The sequence below is a fragment of the Palaemon carinicauda genome, chromosome 42, assembly GCF_036898095.1.
Source record: "Palaemon carinicauda isolate YSFRI2023 chromosome 42, ASM3689809v2, whole genome shotgun sequence".
Taxonomy (NCBI): domain Eukaryota; kingdom Metazoa; phylum Arthropoda; class Malacostraca; order Decapoda; family Palaemonidae; genus Palaemon; species Palaemon carinicauda.
The window spans coordinates 61,393,174-61,414,522 of record NC_090766.1 but is presented as its reverse complement, the minus strand read 5'-3'; the positions used below and the strand labels follow the sequence as shown (position 1 = coordinate 61,414,522).

At 49.2% G+C, this 21,349-nt stretch overlaps 1 protein-coding gene across 12 annotated transcripts in view; it reads right to left on the bottom strand.

Moving 5' to 3' along the window:
* Positions 1-1,641: 1,641 nt before the first annotated feature.
* The window catches only part of Graf (GTPase regulator associated with FAK), a 279,938-nt gene continuing 260,230 nt past the window's right edge, over positions 1,642-21,349 (bottom strand). For 9 of the 12 annotated variants that reach the window (XM_068365407.1, XM_068365412.1, XM_068365415.1 and 6 more), the window contains 2 exons: positions 9,204-9,286; positions 1,642-1,860 (listed from right to left, as the gene is read on the bottom strand). In XM_068365407.1, coding sequence (XP_068221508.1) covers positions 1,721-1,860; positions 9,204-9,286 — 223 coding nt within the window. In that variant the 3' untranslated portion in view covers positions 1,642-1,720. The remainder of the gene's footprint in view (positions 1,861-9,203; positions 9,287-21,349) is intronic. The other 3 variants (XM_068365408.1, XM_068365414.1, XM_068365421.1) reach the window with 1 other exon arrangement.

Below are 21,349 nucleotides of genomic sequence, written 5' to 3'. Positions count from 1 at the left end.
TAGAACTGATAATTTGACGTCGGGATTTTAGACAAAGGTTGCTTCTTATAAGTCATATAGTATAGGCTATAGGGCGCTGTTAAATTATTTTCTTTTCGAGTGGAAAAGCTGTAGCACAATGAAGTTTTTGTTCAAGTTGAACATCTTTACAATAGAGAGAGAGAGCGAAAGGAATGTGTAGAAAATACATTTTTTTAATGTTTCCCCATAATGTTTTGTTGGTATCCTGCCTATTTATCGGATTGATTAAACAGAATTCTACATATATAGAAATTTGAACCATCATCATTACTTTAGAAAAATTGACTTTTTAAACACCAGGTTCTTTGTTGAGGATTGATATTTTGAGTCATCAGTGTTGTTGTTACATCATTCATTAAACGTTTATATGCGAAAAAGGAGTTTCCCTTGTAGGCCAAAGAATTAAGAACTTAATTTAACTGTACTGGTATTACACAAAAAGTGGTGCAGTAATTAATAAGAAGTGTACTGTAAAGCAATAAAGTACAATTTACTGTAACAATTGCATTACATTTAGAAATCTTTCGTTGATTACAGGGTACCAACGTATAATTTTTTCAAGAAACTTGCAATTCCTCATTACACAGAATTATAGTTTATATCCAAAAGATTTATTTTCATCTATATCCATTTATTTAGATGTTAATCAAGGTTTTTATATTCAGTATCTTCATTTTGTATCGTATAAATTCTTAAATTTCATCAAACGTGTTGAGAAAAACATTTTCCTATTAGTGTTAATTTCATACTGTAGAAGAAACGGCTTTTGCTGAGTGACTTATTTCGTCCTATTTAAGACTAATGGATGTATTCATTAAAAGTTTTCATTGGAGAAAATAGTCACCAAATTACTTATAAATTGGTGACTCTTCTCATTAAATGAGCAATTCTGTAATAGATTAACAAAATAATTTGCAGTAAATTTGACTACTTTTAACAAGCACAACTGTCCTACCTTTCAATGTTCTATAATTTCAAGTTCTATTTTTTCCCACCATAATTCAACTTGAAAAAACTATCCAAGCACCACTGTTCAACCAAGATATTTTCCTTTCAGTAATTACCCATAAAATTTCAGGTTGTAACTTAATGTGTTTTGGTAGTTAATTCAACTGTACTCTTCCAGTGCTTTAACAAACCTGTCACTCCTATGCTGATGGTATATGTTACCAGTATAAACAACGAAGTTGTACTCCATGAATAACTTTTAAGAAGAGATCCTTTTAAAGGGTCTTGCTGAAGAGACGCCAAAAAATTATGCTATGTACTCATAAATGACCGTAAAAACTACATCTTAAAAAAAGATGGAAGTACAGTACTTATGACTATCCGTACATGATTAAAAAGACCATATGATGTCTTTGGCTGCACACCGAGCCTAGATTCTTAACTAGGTGCCCATGGTGTAAAGGATAAACAAAAATAAATACGCAATATAAAAAAAAAGTTTAACAAAAAAAATATTTAACACACACACACTTCAGAGACATATACAGTAGACTCGCATTGGATTTGTAGGAAAAAGTTTTCCATGAATTATTTTTACTTATTCCTATTTGCATTTAAATTACTGCATTTTGCTGTCACATTGCCAATCACACACCTGTTATATCAATAGAATTGTTTACAGTGTCACAATGACAAGACACTACTAATACAAAGTCTAAATACATTCATTCTATGCACTGCACCACTTGCGTTAAACATCAGTGTTTCGCTGGGATATAAGTCGGGGAGGTGGTGGATTTTCTTCTATGGATTCAACATAATTTTCTGGAATTAACCCAGTCCTTCCATTAAGTGTTCCTTCAAGCCAACCAGGCTCACGAGACGGCCGTACTGGAAAAAAAAATCATAAGGTAAAAATTCCTAGTTAGACAACAGTTTCAATAGAAAAATGATTTAAACTCATAGAAAAATATCTGTATTATACTACAATTTTATATTTTACAAACTTAACACTCTTGACAAAACTTATTAAAAAGAATTTAACTTCGTATCTTTGTTCAACGATGGCCAAAATTTTAACAAAATATGCACTGTTACTGCTTTAGGCATTAGGTTAGGTACATAGAGGAACTTTTAGCCGAATTGATTAATAGTTAGCTCATTTTGTGTCACCCACTCTAAGACTGGAAGAAAAATAAAATTAAAAAAGAACCTTTATTTTGTATTTGAGTGTGGTATGGATTTTATATTTTGTATGTATGGTATTGGAGTTATGTGCTGTATTTTGTCTATGTATTTTGTAATAAGTATGTGTCATTGATTCATTATTAAGTCAGAGATAGCACTGAAATTAAAAACATGTCTAATCTGTACTAAATGATACTTGGTAGACTTGAAGTACAAGGACGGTAATATCTCTCCTGTATACCTTTACTGTAATTGTTCTTAAACTCATTGATCCTTATTAATCACTAGAATCCAGATTTGTTTTCACCATTGTAGTAAATCAACTTTCATGTCTTTAGTAGACATGTAAATTCAGTGGCCTGTACAGAGATGGAATTTTGATAAGATTATTTATTTCTATATTCACCCGAGGTTCATGTGACCCAAGCAATTAACAGACTGATATTCAAAGTGGTGTGCCAGGTTCCCTATTTTCACCTTGATCATGCGTAGGCTTACATGCCATTGGGCAGTAATCGTAGCCTATTCTACCTTGATGCAAATCCTAGGTTATTATTATTAAAGTAGTACTGTACTGTACCTCGGGTTAAAAGTATAGTCGTACCTTGACCTCCAAGTGAATTAATGTACGAGTTTTCTCAGATACGAGTCATCACGCAGTCAGTGTTTTGCTTTATAATGCAAGCAAGATTTCAAGATAAGAGTTAGAGACAATGCTGCTAGATGGAGTAGCAAGTAGTGACTACACAGCGTCCCTCGGCCTGTAACATACTCTTGTTCTTTTTATGCACTCGCCTAGTGGTTTCTTGTCTCGTGTTTTGTGAGAATTTTGTATTCTAACTTAATTTTAAAAATGCCCCGTAAGAAGTTTAAGTGCTAGTGACAGTACAAAGAGAAGGATGATGATGATGGTCATAGATTTGAAACATGAAATAATTGAGTGTTGTGAAGGTAGACTGGTTCGACCAGGTGCCTGCTCTAGGATCTGAACCACTGCCATGTTCCTCTCGAAGGTTAGGGAGGTACTTAGACCCCTGATGTCATGGGGCCTGGACTTACCTGAGAGGGGAATGCCCGCACTGCTATAGGCCCTGATAATCACCTGTCTTAGCCAGAAGGAGATAGTATTCTTTGAAACCGGCTTTTTCACTGTACCTGTGGAGACGAAAAGGTTCTTGATACCAGGACGGAGACTAGCCGTCCTTTTTTAAGAATTTCCTTAAGGCTCTGACAGGAGACAACTTCAAAACCTCCGGATTGCCCGAACGAGGAAGCTGGTATTGCGAAGCCCCCCAAACTTAGGATCCCAAACAGCTGGATCCTGGGTCTTAGCCACGAAAGATGGGACGAACTTGAAGGAAATCTCACGCCAACCCTTCGCGTGTGAGCCTTCGCAAGACGGCCCGTGGATTTCACCCGCTCTCTTAGCTGAAGCCAATGCCAACAAAAAGACAGTCTTGAGGGTGAGGTCCCTGTCCACTATGTCTTTCAAGGGCTCGAACGGGGTTGCACTTAGCATCTTCAGGCCCCTTGCCACATCCCACTGCGGCACCCTGCCGGCTGGAGGGGGGCATGCTTGTTCTAAGCTCTTGACGAGCATAGAGATGTCTTGAAGAGATGTCTTGAGAAATCCAGCTCGATGCCCTTCAGGAGGAAACTTGGCCTAAGGCTACATGGACTCCCTTGATGGCCGGGATCGACATGCCGACTACGTCTCTGAGGTGTACCAGGAAGTCTGCAACGTCAGGGATAGAGGCCCTTAGAGGCTTGATGTTCCTGGAGGAGCACCATTTCGTAAATGCGGTCCACTTAGCCTGGTAGACCGCTGCCGATGAACGCCTCAGATAACACGACATTCTTTCAGACGTTCCTGCTGAATACCCCTCGTTCCTCAGGAGACGCTCGATAACCTCGACTCGTGAAGGCGAAGGGATCAAGGATTGTCATGGAACTTTTGGAAGTGGGGCTGCCTCAGAAGATCCGGCCTGTCTGGCAGAGACCACGGGGGAAGGCACGCTAGTTCTTGTAGATCCGCGAACCACTCTTTCTCTGGCCACCAGGGCGCTACCAAAGCCATCCTTAGGTTGTAAGCCGTCCTTACCCTGTTGAGCACCTGCCTGAGCAGCGCGAAGGGGGGGGGGGGGAGGCGTATACGTCTAGTCTGTCTCATCGATGTTGGAAGGAGTCCTCCAACGCTGCTTTTGGTTCTGGGACAGGAGAACAAAATACGGGGAGTTGAGCATTCAGTCTTGTTGCGAAGAGATCCATCCCTGGCGAACCCCATTTCTGGATGATGAGCTTGGCTACCTCTGGATGCAGGACCACTCAGTTCCCACCACTTGACCCATCCTGCTAAGTCCGCCGGCCAGGACGTTTCTTTTCCCTGGAATGAACCTCGCTGCGACCGTGATATGCTCTGACTCGGCCCAATCCAGGAGTTCTAACGTGAGAACGCACATCTCCCTCGATTTCAGTTCTTCCTTCTTCTTATGTATGCTACTACCGTGGGGTTGTCGCACGTCAGTGCCACGATGTTTCACCGTAGTAGGCTGACGAGCTGTAGGCACGCTCTTCGAACCGCTCTCATCTCAAGGATGTTTATGTGATGTGCTTCTTTACCTCCGTCCAACTGCTTCTTGCTGACTTTCCGAGGAGATGGGCACCACATACCTCCTCGGAATCGTCTGTGAAGAGAAACATCTCGGGGGGGGGGCTCGGCTGCGAAGGGCATCCCCTTGAGGGTGTCCGTCCGGTCTTGCCACCATTCTAGGGCTTCTTTCGATTCCGGGAGAACGGGAACCACCTTGTGGGGGGATTCTATCTGGTTCCAGAGTCCCTTCAGATTCCATTGGATGTTCCTGAGTTTGAGCCTCCCTTGGGGAACCAGTTTCTCCAATGATACGAGGTGACCTAATAACCTCTGCCAGTCCTTTGCTCTCCTGGGTTGTCCCGATAAGAAGGGGCGGAGGATCTGGTCCAAGCTGTTCGGCCTCCCTTCCGACGGAAAGGCTCTCACTAGACGGGAGTCCAGGACCATCCCTAGGTAAGTCATCTTGGTGGTGGGTGGACAGATGAGACTTCCTCCAGGTTGATGGTGATGCCCAGAATCTCGCAGAACTGCAGAAGCTTCGCGCCTTGTTCCTATAAAAACTTCCTCTGAGGATGAAAGGAGCAACCAGTCGTCTAGGTAACTAATCAGGCGGATGACCCGTTCTTGAGCCCGCACTAAGACTGTTGCGAAGACCTGAGGCGCTGTGGACAGTCCGAAACAGAGGGACTTGAACTGCAATGTCTGGGCATCCCATTTCACCCGAAGATACTTCCTGCTGGAGGGGTGAACTGGAATTTGAAAATAAAAGTCCTTGAGGTGTACATCATGAAGTCCCCTTCCCTCAAAGACTCCAGGACCGACTTCGGGGTGACCATCTTAAAGTCGGTCTTGCACACAAACTTGTTGAGGGCCGAGAGGTTTATGACTGGTCTCCAACCTCCCGTTGCTTTCTCCACCAGGAAGAGCCGACTGTAGAAGGCCGGGCCCGGCTCCTGTACTGTTTCCATTGCTCCCTTCTCCAACACCATGGAGACTTCCTCTTGCAAGGCTGTGCTCTTCAAAGGGTCCTTGAGAGCCAACCACTCCGCCCGAATGGCTGGAATCAGGGGCGGAGGTTCTGCCAGAAACGGTAGCCTGTACCCTTCCTTTAACACTGTTACTGTCCACGGGTCTGCTCCGTGGTTTTTCCATGCTTGTCAAAAATGTCTGAGGCATCCCCCCCACCTGAGGTTTGGGCAGGAGTAAGGGGCCTCTCTCTCTATCTCCTTCTGGAGGAACGACTTGTACGCTCCTTCCTGGAGGCCGAGTACTAGGGTCTAAGGCTAACTGTGGAGTCGAAGGTCCTCTACGGGGAGCAAGGCAAGGGAAAGATTACGTGTGCCAACTTCTACATCTGACGGCCGGACGGAGCCGAAGAGGCACTGGGCAAAGTTATGGGGGGGGGGGGGGGGCTTTCTAGCTGCCACTGAGGCAGGCCCTGGGGAGGCAATAGCCTTGTTCGACCCGCTAGGGGGAAAACCACTTTGCCTTCGTCACGGATGGAGCCGTCAGGAACGGGGGTAGCCGTCATGGGTCTACCCCTTCCCGGGGAAAACTGTGGGGTTTAAGTACCCTGCCATGTCAGTGGCCACCTCCGATGCTTGGATGGGGCTGGCCGGGACGATGGCACGGCTGGATCCATCACGGATGGAGCCGCCGGGACGGAGGTAGTCGTCATGGGTGTGTCAGCGGCCACCTCCAATGCTTGGATGGGGTTGGCCGGGACGATGGAGCGGCTGGCTCCATCACGGGTGGAGCCACTGGGACGGAGGTATCCGTCATGGGTCTACCCCCCTCCCGGGGAATCCGTGGGGTGTGAGAACCCTGGTATATCAGCGGTTGACCACGAAGCCTGAATGGAGCTGTCGTGGTACCGGGTATGGATGCCATGTTGCCGGGTCGAACCAGCGGCTGCCTCCGCTGGATAGATGGAGCTCCTGCGGGGATCTATGAAGCTGCGGGCTTCCCCGTGTTGTCTGGTTGGTTCCTTCGTTCAGGGCGGTCTATCGAAGAACCGGATTCTGGGACAAGGCTGCCAGTCCGAAGGGGCGACTCTCTCTGCTGGGCGGGAGAAGTCGGAACCTTCGCGGACTTATGCCTGTCAACCGAGACCTGGTGCGAAGACTTCCGTCGATGATCTGGTCTGCTCGGGGAGACGTACCGCAAGGATGGCGAAGGAGCTCTTTGGAGCCAGCCAGTGAGATCCTCTGCTGTACAGGGGAATTCAACCGTAGCGGCTTCGGTTCGTCCATCCTGTGGTGCCATCTGATGAGCCCTATCACCCTCCTGTACGTCTAGTCCTCCGCTGCCACGCCAACCACGTTGTCGTCGTCGTCGTCGTCCTCCGTCTGGTGGCCTGCTTCTCTAGGCGGAATTCTACCGACGAATGCCTCCAAGTAAGGTTCTGGACGAAGGACGGGCATTGCCGTGGCGGCGAGGGCCTCCGTCCTATAAGCGGAGTCCTCCGTTAGGACAGGCATTGCCATGGTGGTGAGGGCCTCCGTCATATAGGCAGAGTCCTCCGTTAGGACGGGCATTGCCGTGGCGGCGAGGGCCTCCGTCCTATAAGCGGAGTCCTCCGTTGGCACGCCCTCCGTGTCGCCGTCCTCGTCCTCCGTCCGAGGTTGATGAGCTGTACCGACGGGTGCCTCCGCACTAGGATGTGGTCTGAGGATGGGCACTGCCGTGGAGGCGAGAGCTTCCATCCTCCATTTGTCTTTCTTCGAGGGGGACGAGGCTTCCGTGGGCTTGCCCGACGGAGGAAGCTGTCCCTGTCGATCGCTCGCATGAGCTGAATCGACTGAGGCTGCCCGTCCGAAAAGGCGACTCCCTCCACTGGTCGGGTTGTCGTCTGTTTCGCGGTCTTATGCCTGTCCGACGAGGACCTTGGGTCCTTCTGAGGGTCAATCTGTGGCTGGCAGAGGCCCTTCTAGGAGGACTGTCTCTGTTACGCCAACCTGCGGTGCCCGGAAGAGTAGTACAGTCCGTGAGCTTACTGCGGGGAACAAGGACCCATTGCTCCTCAGGTGAGCTGCTGCTCCTGAGTTTCTTCCTCGGGGACCTTGATGGCCTCCTTCCATGTCGCGACCTGGAACAGGACCTGGAATAAGAACGCCTTCTCCTGGACCCGCCGACGGTGAGTCTTCCTTCTCTGGGGAGCCTTCAGCTGCGGAGGTACCTGAAAAACATGCCCATGATGCGGGCGAAGAGACAGGGACATTTTTACTCCACATGGGGATCATTAGACGAGACGTGACCCGCAAGCACCAGGGCATCGTCTCTAGGACCCCCACTAACCTCACCTTCAGGCCCACCACTTGCCTGGAAAGAAACTGCTACCCCACTATCATGAAGAACAGACTCTTGGGGAAGAGCCTCTGGCTTCTTCCCCGCAACGGACTTACCTCGTCCCCTACTTTGGGTAGGGGAAGGTGGTAGGGAAACTCTAACCGACGTTCCTCCTGGAGACGTCAAGGGCGAAGAGGTGCTAGCCTTCTTGGGCGACCTCTTGGAAGACTTCCTCTTCTTGGTACCGAAGCGTACCCACTGCACCTCACTCCACGAATCGCACTCCGGACACATGTCTGACGGGAACACGCTCTGTCCCTGCACGACGAGCACAAGGAATGCTGCAGAAAAGGATAAAAAGGACAAGGTTAACACGTGAGAACGTGGGAACACAAAGGGAAAGCACAGGAATATCACATGGGAGTCACGCGGGACACAAAGGAGTCGGGGACATAAAGAGTCGCACTGAGATAAGGAGAGCGTCGAGATGATATCGCGACGCGACCAGAGAACTTACCGAGGACAGAGACCTAAGCTAGCAGGCTGCCTGACACGGGCCTAGCCTCAGGGCACGTATCCTACCACCTGAGGTTAGACCTCACAGAAAACGGAAGTAGGGTAAACTACACAAAACTCTGGTCGAATGAGAGGAGATTCCAGGTAACTCTTAAGAAAGTAGTTCGAGGTAAGTTTCCGTGTTGGAACAACTTATTTTTAAGAAAAGGCTGAGCAGTAGCCACTTTTCACAACAGTTATTTAAATCATAGTACTGTATTACCCCTGACATGATACACCAAAGGAATACAGATAATGAACCTCCAGGAACAATTTACATACACACACCATGCAGCAACTGCTGAGAAAACCAGAGAAATAATTGATGTGCAACAAATCTGGAGGTCTGATCAGTACAGTACAACTGAAGAAACTGAGAAGAAAAAGAGACACGGGCATCAGTTACCTCTTGCTGGTACAATGTTCTTTACTAATGGTATGTGTTTATTGAAGGGAAAGAAAATGGGAAAATGTTTAATTCTTCAACATTTACAGGCAAAAGTCAATTAAATCAAGCTTCTGAGAAGAAACAATGCAAACTTCACGGGAGGTTCATAGAAATATAAAAATAATTTTATATTGATTATGAAAAAAAAGTAGTTCCTGGACTTACCATTGCTTAATATTTGATTGGGCTCAAAAGAAAGCTCTGACTCGTTCTCGCCAACGCATGCATATAACGTCCTCACCCTCCTGCTAAAGTAGAAAAACTGTTACAATAGTAATTCACACTGTATTTAAACTTGTTTCTTTTTGCTGTATATTAAATTAAAATAATTTAATTTTACTGTATAATGCATGCTGCCTACTTCTTGTACTAAATATACATCTACCTGTATTCTAAATCACTCCCAAAATAGAAGTAGTTTGCAAACACACTATTTGTAGCTATGTACAGTACTATATATACATACTGTATACACATTTTGTATTTATGAAGTCTTTAAATTATCTATTTTTTTCACACGTGCCCTGAAACAATTGATAACGAGGAAATTAATAAATTTTTCATCAACACTTAAATGGGCATGTAATTTATGCATACAGTTTACAAGAGACAAATTATCTATTTTGTTCAGCATTATGCATTAAAAGATGGGATAATTTTTTTTATCCATTAGCAGGTTTTTTATATAAAGCACTGTCAATAAGTGCTTTCATTAAATGAATTTATTTCAAGTGTGCAAAGGGCTGCTTAAATTGACTCATGTTAGTTCTTTTCTGTTTCAATTTTATAAAGTACCACTATTAATCATACATGTACTTTTAATGAGTATACGGCTGATCATAAACATTGGTGCATGAATATTTTTATTTTATTTGTTCTTTTCAAAATAATTTATTTGCAGCTCTCCAAAACACTGAAAAAAATTGCAAGTAATAGGCATACATTGGATATCTTTCAGTTTTAATCACTTAACAGGGTAGATCTATCCAATATGATTAAAGAGTAACAAATAAATTCACAGTTGTTCCGTAACTGACATACAAACCACGGTATTTAATAGGGGTATTACTTTCGGCGTAGCTGAAAGGAGCCATTAAAATTTAACGAGGGTTTACTACCCACACCACTAGTTAGCGGGGGTAGGGGAGGGTAGCTTGCTAACCCCCCCCCCCCACACACACACACACACACACACACACACCTGTGCTTGAGCTCGCTTTGCTCTCGGCTCGGATGGTAGACGGACGTGTCCTCTCTCATCCTCACCTCTCTCTTGGCAACTATTAATGCTTTTTTGCTTTTTCTTTGACAGGTTTGTGTGTGAAGTTGGCCTCTGCGATTATGTGCACCTGTCCTTGGATTACCCGACCTCCCCTGCGGAACATTCATGTCGGCGGTCAAAACAGACCCTCACACCCTTTACCCTTACTGTAGAGGTCAAAGGTGTGAAAGTAATAACAATGGTGGCGAGTGTAGGGAGTGGTCTACCTCCCAGTGGGAGAGGTTTTCTCGGCAATGTAAGAAGTCCAAGCGGGATCTTTCTCCTTCCAAGGTTTCTTTGAAAGGAGAAAAACCCAAGGACTCTTCTTCCGTTGCCCAAACCTCTTCCGAAGCTCCCACTCGAGCGGTCTCTTTCGAGAGGTCGTCGAGTGGTAGCGTAGCGTAGACCATGGTTCCGTTTTCCAAACTCGGGGTTCGAGAGATGGCGTTGCCTCCCCTAGCGAGGCAGCTCTACCTCTCCCCCCCGGGGGAGGATGTGTCATTAACCAATCTTTTTCAGCTTTGGTCTTCCTTGGGGCTTGAGGGTTTGCCCTCCAAGGAAGCATTACTTGACTACATCCGATTGGGTGCTGCTGTCAAGCAATCGCCGACTTTGGCAGAGGTTGATCCTCTGTCAATTGTCGATGTTATGGTGACAGAGGTATCCAATGCAGTATCTCCTAATATCACTGCTTCTTCACATCCCGCAGTAGCTGAAGGCTTAGTTTCTCCCGTTCCTGCTCAACCAACGAGGGAGAAACTAAGTCCAACAGTCTCTCCTGCTGGTGTTTCTCCCCCTCAGGGGAAGCGGGGGAGTTCACTTACAGAGACCCCTTCGGAGGACTGCAGAAGGTCAGCTTGCTGATCCAACAGCCCCCAGAGGGCGCATCCGTCGCAAGGCTCGCCTTCCTCTTCACCAGAGGGGCCTTCCTGCATCTGCGGTGAGGAGGCGCCTCTTTGGTTCACTATCTCCGTTGCAGTCCGCCGCAGAGGAGCCTCGTCAGCGTTCACCAACTGTTCCTGCTATTGTCCTGGACCTCTCAGCGGATCGTTCGCGATCCCCTTCGGTGGAAGGTCGTCCTTGCAAAGGACACGTCGACCTTCCACCAGACAGACCTGCTGACCTGTCGTCACCGTTCCTGAGAGCTGATGCGCGCTACGCGCCTACGAAACCTGATTCACATGCTCGTCCGGCATCGAATCCTGTTACAGGGCATCAAGGGTGTATGCGCCATCGCGCGCATGTGTCCCTTACGCGCCATGATGGACATGCGCGCCAACGTTCTCCTGCGCGCCAGGCTTTGCCTGAGGTACCGCGCCAGCGCTCACCTGCGAGTCAGCGCCACTGCACGCCATCAACCTCCTGCGTGCCAGCGCTCTTCCACGCGCCAGCACCCACGCCCACGCACAGCGATCTCTCCTGCACGCCCACGATCTTCGGATCTGGGCGCTGTTGGGAAGTCAAAGACTCCTAGGCGCCAGCGCTTGCCATCGCGCGTTCACGCGCAGTCACCCTCTCGCGCTCGCGCCCTGCGCGCCCATTCTCTCCTACAGTTGCGCGCCACCATACTGATGCGCGCCCACACGCACAGGCTCCAGCTGCGCGCGCGCGCCCTACGACATCTACTAGGGCGCGCGAACTGTCGCCCGCACGCCTGCGTGTTCAACGACCTGATCTTGCGTGCGCGAACATTCGCCCGCGCGCGCAATCAATCTCCTGCGCGCCCTCCTGTGTACCCACAGTCTCCCGCGCGCGCTCCTACGCACCATCACTCTCCTGCGCGCCATCGCAATCACCCGCGCGCGCGACCCCTGGTAATCTCCATCGCGTGAGCACCATTACGCGCCCCCTGGTATTCTCCATCGCGTGAGCACCATTACGCGCCCCCGCGCGAGCACCATTACGCGCCCCCGCGCGAGCGTCAATACCCTCCCGCGCGCGAGGCTGTTGAACAACGCACGGCAAGGTCTCCATCGCCGCATTCCCCTCCCCGCAAACGCATAACAGCACGCACTGCGGCGGAAGGGAAGTATCCAGAAAGGTCCAGGATCTCCTCTTCTTCTTTTCAGGCGAACCCCTCCTATGGAAACTCCTCCCAGGGATCCGTCGATCCCTGTCCCTCCAGAGGGAGTGTCTGACAGCGCTGCTGTCAGTCAACAGCCATGGTTCGGCCCGTTAATCAGAGCAGTTATGCAGGATTTCAAGCCTGTTCTCTCTCTGAGTTGGGGCACAGATCCTTGGCTGTCTCTACCCCTCTGAAGATAAAAAGAGGAGTTTCGGACGCAGTGACTTCTCCGAGAGCTAAGTTGACTCCTCGCAGGCCTTCGAGGCAGGTTCTTTCACCCCCCCCCAGACTTTTTCTCCTTCCCTGTCGGACGAGGACTCCTGTCATCAGGGGAGTCAGTGAGGTGAGATGTTCCCCCATCGCACCAATGAGGGAAAGCCCACCTCGCGTTGAAAAGTCTTCCCGGGTAGGGGACTGAAAAGAACTTACCACCTTCTAACATAAAGTTCTACATCCCTCCCAGGAGGGAGTCGAAGGACTCGAAGACGGTACCAAAATCCTCGACAAGACTTAGGACGGAGCCAGCTAGCCACTCGGAGAATGTCCGCGAATCTTCCCAAGAAGAGCCTTTGGGGACAGGAGACTTCGCTGCAAGTCCAACATCCGGAGGAGAACTACAAGAGTCAGAGCATGCATTTTGGCAGGTGCTGACTCTTAAGAGGGCTCTCAATGGGTTTGCCGACCCAGAGATCGCCCCTCTAGAGGGCAAAGACACGGTCTTGGACCGCGTATTTGGCACTCAAAAACCCTCTAAGGCCAGTGCGGCTCTGCCTTGGTCTCAGGGGGTTAAGAGTACCAAGGACAAGATCGCTGTTCAGATCTCTCGAGTTGTCCTCCTCCAACCGTTCCAGTGCCGGCAACAAGCTTCTCCCACCTCCTCGCGTACAGCAAAAGAGGTACTTCGAGATCTTGGAGGATCCTTGTTTAGCTCTTCTTCTCCACCATTCGTTGGATGAGTTTACCAGGGGAGTCTCATTCTCAGCAACCAAGATCCTTAACTAGGAGAAGGTTGCGAAGTGTGCTATGCAAGCCACTTCGTGGCTGGATATCTGGTTAGGGACCTTAGGTATCCTGATACGCTCTGAGGACTTCTCCAAAGAACGTACCAGGAAAGCTATGGAGACGTCCCTCCTCTCAGGCACTCGCACGATCGAGTTTCTGGCTCACCAAGTCTCGAACTTGTGGGCAAACACCATCCAGAAACGTCGAGATGCGGTGGCTGAGAGGTTCCATCAGAAGGTCCCTAGCACCGAGATAAATAGGCTCAGGCATTCTTCCTTAGGAGGAACGAATTTATTTGAGCCTAAGGATGTGGAACAGGCCGCTGAGAGGTGGAGAAAGTCCCACCAAGACTCCCTCCTGCATAGGGCTTTGACATCCAAGCCCGATAAGCCTCCAGCACCCCAGCAGTCCCATCCGATCAAGACCACAAAACCGACGGCAGCAGCGAAGACAGTGGTGTCTAAGCCCTTTCCTGTCAAGGACAGGAAAGGCAAAAAGCCCTCCAGAGGAGCCAGAGGAGGTAAGAATCCTAGACGGAGCAGCCGAGGCCGCAAACGCTAGGATTGGCAGTCCCCCTGCATGTCCACCAGTGGGGGGATGCCTACAAAGTTGCGCAGACAGGTGGCAGCAACTCGGGGCCAATTCCTCGACGATTTCCGTAATCAGTCAGGGATATCGCGTCCCGTTCACAACATCTCTACCTCCCCTGACGACGAATCCAGTGTCATTGAGCTCCCTTGCCATGGGATCAGCAAAGGGGCAAGCCCTTCGGGCAGAAGTCTAGACCCTGTTGAAGAAGGGCGCTCTCCAAGAGGTCCTCGACAGGTCCACAGGCTTCTTCAGTCTACTCTTTCTTGTAAAGAAGGCGTCTGGAGGCTGGAGACCAGTCATCGACCTCTCGGCTCTGAACAAGTTTGTCAAACAAACTCCGTTCAGCATGGAGACCGCAGACACGGTCAGACTAGCAGTGAGACCGCAAGACTGTACAGTGGATCTGAAGGACGCGTACTTCCAGATCCCAGTCCATCCGTCTTCAAGGAAGTACTTAAGATTCAGCCTAGACAACAAGGAGTACCAGTTCAAGGTGCTGTGTTTCGGTCTCTCCACAGTACCGCAGGCTTTCACCAGAATGTTCACCCTAATATCTTCGTGGGCACACAGGATCGGCATCCGTCTCCTCCGTTATCTGGACGACTGGCTGATCCTAGCAGACTCGGTGTCATTCCTTTTTCAACACCAGGACAAACTTCTGGGACTTTGCCAGGATCTGGGGATCATGGTAAATCTCGAGAAGTCCTCTCTGCTTCCCACTCAAAGACTGGTATATCTAGGCATGGTTATAGACACCAATCTCCACAAAGCCTTCCCATCAGACGACAGGATAGCAAGGCTGAGGAAGGTCGCAAGCCCTTTTCTCAGACGAGAAGAACTTCCAGCCCAATCATGGTTACGTCTCCTCGGTCACCTTTCTTCTTTAGCTCGCCTAGTTCCCAACGGTCGCCTCAGGATGAGATCCCTCCAGTGGCGGCTCAAGTCCCGGTGGAACCAAGGTTACGATTCCCCGGACATCATGATCCCTATGGGACCTGCGGAACGGACGGACCTCCAGTGGTGGGTGACAGACGAGAACCTACGAAGAGGAGTGGATCTTCTCGTTCTCTCCCCCCCGATTTGATGCTGCTTTCGGACGCCTCAAAGAAAGGGTGGGGGGGCCCACGTACTGCACCACACAACCTCAGGCCTGTGGTCAGAATCAGAAAAGTGCCTCCATATAAATCTTCTAGAGATGAAGGCTGTCTTTCTGGCCCTTCAACAGGTCCAATAGTACCTGGCGGGTCACTCTGTGGTGGTGATGAGCGACAACACCACAGTAGTGGCTTACATCAACAAACAAGGAGGTACCTTTTCAAAGCAGCTATCCCATCTTGCAGTAGAGATGCTGAGATGGGCTTTAGTCCACTCGATTCCGCTATCGGCTCGTTTCATTCCAGGTAAGAGGAATGTGCTCGCCGACAATCTGAGCAGAGCGTGTCAGATAGTGAGTACTGAGTGGTGTTTGGATCATCTAGTAGCCAACAAAGTCCTGACTTTGTGGGGTTCTCCGACTGTGGATCTGTTCGCAACAGCTCTGAACTTCAAACTTCCGCTGTACTGCTCCCCAATCCCAGACCCCAAGGCTCTCTGGCAAGATGCCTTCCAACAACGGTGGGACAACATCGACGTTTACGCCTTTCCCCCGTTCTGTCTGATGAGGAGGGTGCTCAACAAGACCGGAACATCGGTCAATCTTTCGATGACCCTCATAACTCCGCTATGGCATCACGCGGAATGGTTTCTGGACCTTCTGCAACTCCTAACAGAGCTACTGAGAGAGCTCACTCCACAGCACAATCTACTTAAACAACCACATGCCAACATCTTCCACAAAGCCGTAGCTTTGCTACGACTTCACGCCTGGAGACTATCCAGCATCTCCTCGCTGAGAGAGGATTTTCACAACGATTTGCAGTCAGGATGTCTGGACATCTGCGAAAGTCATCCGCAGCTGTCTACCAGGCAAAGTGGAAAGTCTTCTGTGGTTGGTGTCGTGGAAGGGGTATCTCTCCACTCGATGCCACTATTCCAACAATAACGGAGTTCCTCGTGTATTTGCGGGAAGAAATGCGCCTTTCAGTCTCGGCAGTGAAAGGCCATCACTCAACCTTAAGTCTAGCCTTCAGGCTGAAAGGAGTGGACATTTCTTCTTCGCTGGAACTTTCCCTACTCATACAAAGTTATGAACTTACCTGCCCTCAGTCGGAAATGAGACCTCCTCCATGGAACGTGGTTCGAGTTCTCAGGTCTCTTAAGAGACCTCCCTATGAACCATTACGCCAGACTTCAGATCGCCACCTAACCTGGAAGACAGTGTTCCTACTAGCTTTGGCTTCGGCCAAACGTGTTAGCGAACTTCATGGTCTCTCGTATGACATCGCCCATTCAAGGGGATGGAGGGAGGTAACGTTCAGATTCGTCCCTGAGTTCATTGCTAAGACTCAGAATCCTGGAGTAGCGGATCCTCGATTCGACTCCTTCCGGATTTCTAGTCTCCATTCTGTAACAGATGACCCAGACCATCTCCTACTATGCCCAGTAAGGAGTTTGAGGCTATATCTTAAAAGAACAGCTGCAGTTCGTCCTCATGTGCCAGCCTTATTCGTTAGCACAGGGAAAGGGTCTTATACCTTACCCTGGGTACGGTAACAGATGATCTGGATCGTCCGTTACCGAGTGGAGACTTGCGTAAGATCCATCACCTCTGAAGACTGTGTCTGGCGACGTACTCAGGGACAAAACTGAACGTTGCCTTTCACCCTTCTCATTAATGGGCGATGTTGAACGAGAGACCATGAAGTTCCTTGACTCATATGGCTGCTCTCAGAGCGTATAGGAACATTGTCTTCTTAAATCAGGTGAAAATTTGTTGCCAGGTGAAGTGGAACATAAGGAGGTCTCTTTAGAGACTGGAGAATTTGAACCATGTTCTGAGAGGAAGGTCTCAATTCCGACTGGGGAAAGGCAAGTTTTAAGTCCGTATAAGTTAAGAAAGGTCTAGCGATGAGAGGATGTCCCTTCCTTTCAGTTTGAAAGCGAAGGCTCAAGGTTGAGTGATCGTCTTTACCTGTTGAAACTGAAAAGGGGGTCTTTTCCTCTTTCATATATTCGAGGATTCCGCTATTACTGGAATAGAGGTGTCGAGTGGAGAGACACACTTTCCCATGACACCAACCACAGGAGACGTTATACTGCCTGGTAGACTAATGCTGAGGAATTCCTCAGATATCTAGACAATCTTTTTGCAACTTATTGCAAAAAGCCTCTGTGAGAGAGGAGGTACTGAGTATCCAGGCGTACAATCTTAGCAAAGCTATAGCTTGTGGTAGGTGTCGAAGTGTGGTTGTCTGTGATGTGGAGAGGGTTCTCTTGGAGAGACTATCAGGAGCTGCAGGAGGTTAGGAAACCGTTCTGCGTAATGCCAAAGTGGAGCTGAGAGTCCTTGAGAGGCTGACCGATGTTCTAGCCTTCTTGAGTGCCTTTCTCCAGACAAAACGGAAGAGACCTAAACGTAATTGTTTCACCCACCGTTGTTTTCCCGTTTCTTGCCAGAAAGCCTTGGAGTCTAGGGCTGGGGAGCAACGGCAGCCTGAGCTTCAGGGGCATTGCGAACAGATCCCTAGTTGGAGGACCCCGTAAAGTCGGGACTTTGTCGGCTACAAGGTGATCCAAAGACCATTCAGTATACCTTATCTGAGATGCTGTGCACAGATTGTCGGCGAGTACATTCCTCTAGTCTGGAATGAAGCGGGGTGATAGTGGCACCGAACGGCCTTTGGCCCATCTTCGTGTTTATACTGCTAGGGAAGAGGGTGCAAGCAAGTTCCTTCTTACTTGTTGATGTGAGCCTCTGTGGCGTATGGTATTGTCGCCCATCACATCACTTAGTGACCCGTTAGGAACCGATGAGGCTGCTGGAGGAGGGGAAAGTTGGCCTTCATCTCTTAAAATATTTAAGTGAAGGTACTTTCAGACTCTGTCCAGAGGGCTGAGGTCATGTGGTGCAGCACTATGGTCCCTCCTCTCTTCTTTTGATGTGTTCTAAGCACAGCATCAAGTCCGAGGGGTGGGGAAGGATGAGAAGATTATACCACTCCATAGATTCTCAACTGACACCCATCCCTTAAGGTTCGTCCAAACTTCTGGTCCCATGGTGGTCAGAATGTCTGGGGGATCGAGGGCCTGATTCAAGTCACTCAAGTCACTCTGGGCTGGGAGTTCTCGTTTTGAGTGTTTTGTGGAGATTGGTGTCTAAAATCATTCCCAGATACACCAGTCTTCTGAGAGGGAAGTAGGGAAGACTTCCACAGGTTTAACTTGATCACTGGATCTTGGTAAAAAAGACTTCCGACATTCCGGTGCTACTGCAAGGTTGCCACCGAGTCTGCTAAGGTCAGTTAGTCGTCCCGAAACGGAGGAGACAGAAGACGATCCTGTGAGACCAGGATGGGTATAGTAGAGAGACTGAAGCACAGTGCCCTGAACTGTTGTTTCTTGTTTGTCTAGACTGAATCTTCAAACCCTCCTAGATGGATGGTTTGGGCCTGGAGGTATGTGTCCTTTAGGTCCAGTGTGCAAATGAAGACCCGAGGTCTTAGCCCTTGTCCGAACTCCAACATGGTGTAGACATCGACCCAAAGGCACAGCTCCTTGCGGATCCTTTCAAATGGGAGATTGCTGACGCTGGGGTCTTAACTCGTGGCGTAAAGGATCGGACACGATACCCTATGTAAGGATTCTTCCCTAAGAGAGAATTCCTTTAACTGATAGAAGGAAGGCAACGCTTAACCCTACCATGCGCCCTGATGGGATTGATGCTATTCCTTAGAATAGAATCAGTCTGGCGAATGTTAATCAATGGTTTACGGTTGGGTATCGTGGTTATTGTGCAGTTGGAGAGTGCTCGCAGAAGTCCCCTGTCGACAAGCCGCTGATGAGGGTTGTCGATCGTTTGCCGATCACTTTAGTGGATTGGTGTGATGGCGAACAGCCAGTAGCGAGAAGTGTGTTGTATACCTTCTGATCTAGGGAACCACGGGCAGAGGTTGACTAGAAAGTCCGAGTCACGAACTGCTGGCGAATTGTCAATGATCGGTGAATCGGCGGTCTGTGAGCCGAAGATGGTAACTGACAGGCAGATGAAGGTTGTCTGGTCAGTCAGCCAAGGTAGGTTGGCAATAAATTTGTTGGTAATCTGCTTTGAGAGCCCTGAGAGACAGCAGAATGACTTAATGTCAGTTGGTGATGGTAAGTCACTGATGATCAGCGATCGACCGCGGACCGGTGATCGGTGGCTAGAGATCAGCAAGCTGACTATGGTCCCTCCTGGTTGGTCAGAGATCAGCAAGCCGAGTGATATGATGAAAAAAAAATGAGCAGCCCATCGGTGATCTAGTGATCAGCAAGCTGATGACTGGAGAGCTGAGCTAGCAATTGGCGAGCAAACAGTGAACTAGCCATCAGCAAACGGTGATCTAGCGATCAGTCTGTTGATGCTTTCTTGTTTGCTGACAGTGGTAATGACAAAAAACTTCAGAAAAGACAGGGACCAAGGATTCCCCGTTTTGATTCCCCTTGGAAGATGGCATCTTCGGGATCTTCAATCCTTCTGTGAAGCCTCTTTCCTCTTTTCCCGGCGGCCATGTTATGCGTTTGCGGGGAGAAGAATGGGGCAATGGTAACCTGTCCAAAAGGTTTTATTCTTTTTGCCTTTTGCGCGAGTGTGCAGGAGAGTACTGGAGCAATGGCACACAGGATGATGCTGGTGCTCAGTTTCTGCTGAAGCGCAGTTTTCGGTGAATGCGCAGAAGAGCACTGGAGAACAGGCAAGCGCAGGTGAGCGCTCGCTTTTTGGCAAGAGCTGGCGCATTGGATCTGAAACAGCAACTGCGCAGGAGAGCGCTGGCCTGAGAGCGCAGAAGAGCGCTAGCGAACAGGCAAGCGCTGGCTCTTTTTGAAGACTTGGCGCATTGGCGAGAGCTGGATCTGAGAGTGCAAGTGAGGAGAAGGGTACTAGATCTGAGAGCATAGGTGAGCACTGGCGCACAGTAAGGCACTGTGTAGGGTTTTGTGCAATCTCCCTAGAATGTGCAGAAGCGCGTGACTGGTTGCGCAAGGGTGGGTGCACGGGCACGCGATTGTGTGGTGCACGTAAGAGGGCTGGCGTGCGGGCGGAAGACTGTTGGCGCACGCGCGAAAGACTGCTGGCAGGCCCGCAAAAGACTGCTGGCTGGCGCACGCGGAAAGCTGCTGGTGCACGTGGAAGGCTGCTGGCGCATGCGGAAGGCTGCTGGCGCGCGAGCGGAAGACTGCTGGCGCGCACGAAAGACTGCAGGTGCTGGCGCAGGCGCAGAAGTAATGGTGCGCATGAGAGCGCGGGCGCTTAGGAAAGTACTGGCGCGCAGGTGCAGGAACAATCCACAGAAGAGTCCAGGACCGAAGTCCGGGGACTAAACTGCAGTGCAAGGTTGCGCTGGTAGGTCGGCAGGTCAGCTGGCAGGATGATGACGCCCATGAGGGCCGGTGGATCAGAAGCCCTTCATCAGTAGTGTTCCTCCGAAGAGGAGTCTCTATGAGTGGCCTCTCTCGTGAACAAGAGAGGTGATCACTTCGCAGGAGAGACTTGCCTAAGACTATGCTCTGCCCCTGAAGGAAGAGAGATTCAGCAAGGGGGGAGTGTAGTCTAGGTGAAGACAGCAACAGCAGTCAGAGTCTGAAGTGATTAAGATGCAGGCAGTTCTCCCTCGGAAGGGGGAAACAACCTTTCCTCGAAGATGAAGTGCTGATCAGGTGTTGCCACGGGCGTACTTCTGAGAGAAGGGATGACGCTCATGAAGACAGGTGGATCAGCAAGCTAACCTTCAGCAGTAGCGATCCTCCAAAGAGGAGTCTCTATGAGTGGACCCTCTCGCGAACGAGAGAGGTGATCACTTCGCAGGAGACACTTGCCTAAGACTATGCTCCGCCCCTGAAGGAAGAGAGACTCAGCAAGGGGGGAAAGTAGTCTAGGCAAAGGCAGCAATAGCAGTCTGAGTCAATGAAGTGATTAAGATGTGGGAAGTTCTCCTTCGGAAGGGAGAAACAACCTTACACCTGGGGAGGAAACTTTCCCTCGAAAGAGAAAGTTGTCCAACCCCTGGAGTCAAACCGCCTGGTAGCGTTCTAAGATGATCTGAAGTGCTGATCATGTTGTCACGGGTGTACTTCTAAGGGACAGCAGTGACAGCAGATTCCCCAGGCATGAACACAACAGCTCTGCTTCGTCGGCACTCTTAGTCGAACAAAGAAAACTACATAGTTAACTGAGGAAAAATAAAATAAATTATGTAACAGAAAATTCCCTAGGGTAACTCCGAAGAGACCACCGAGGGAACAACATAAAATAAGTAT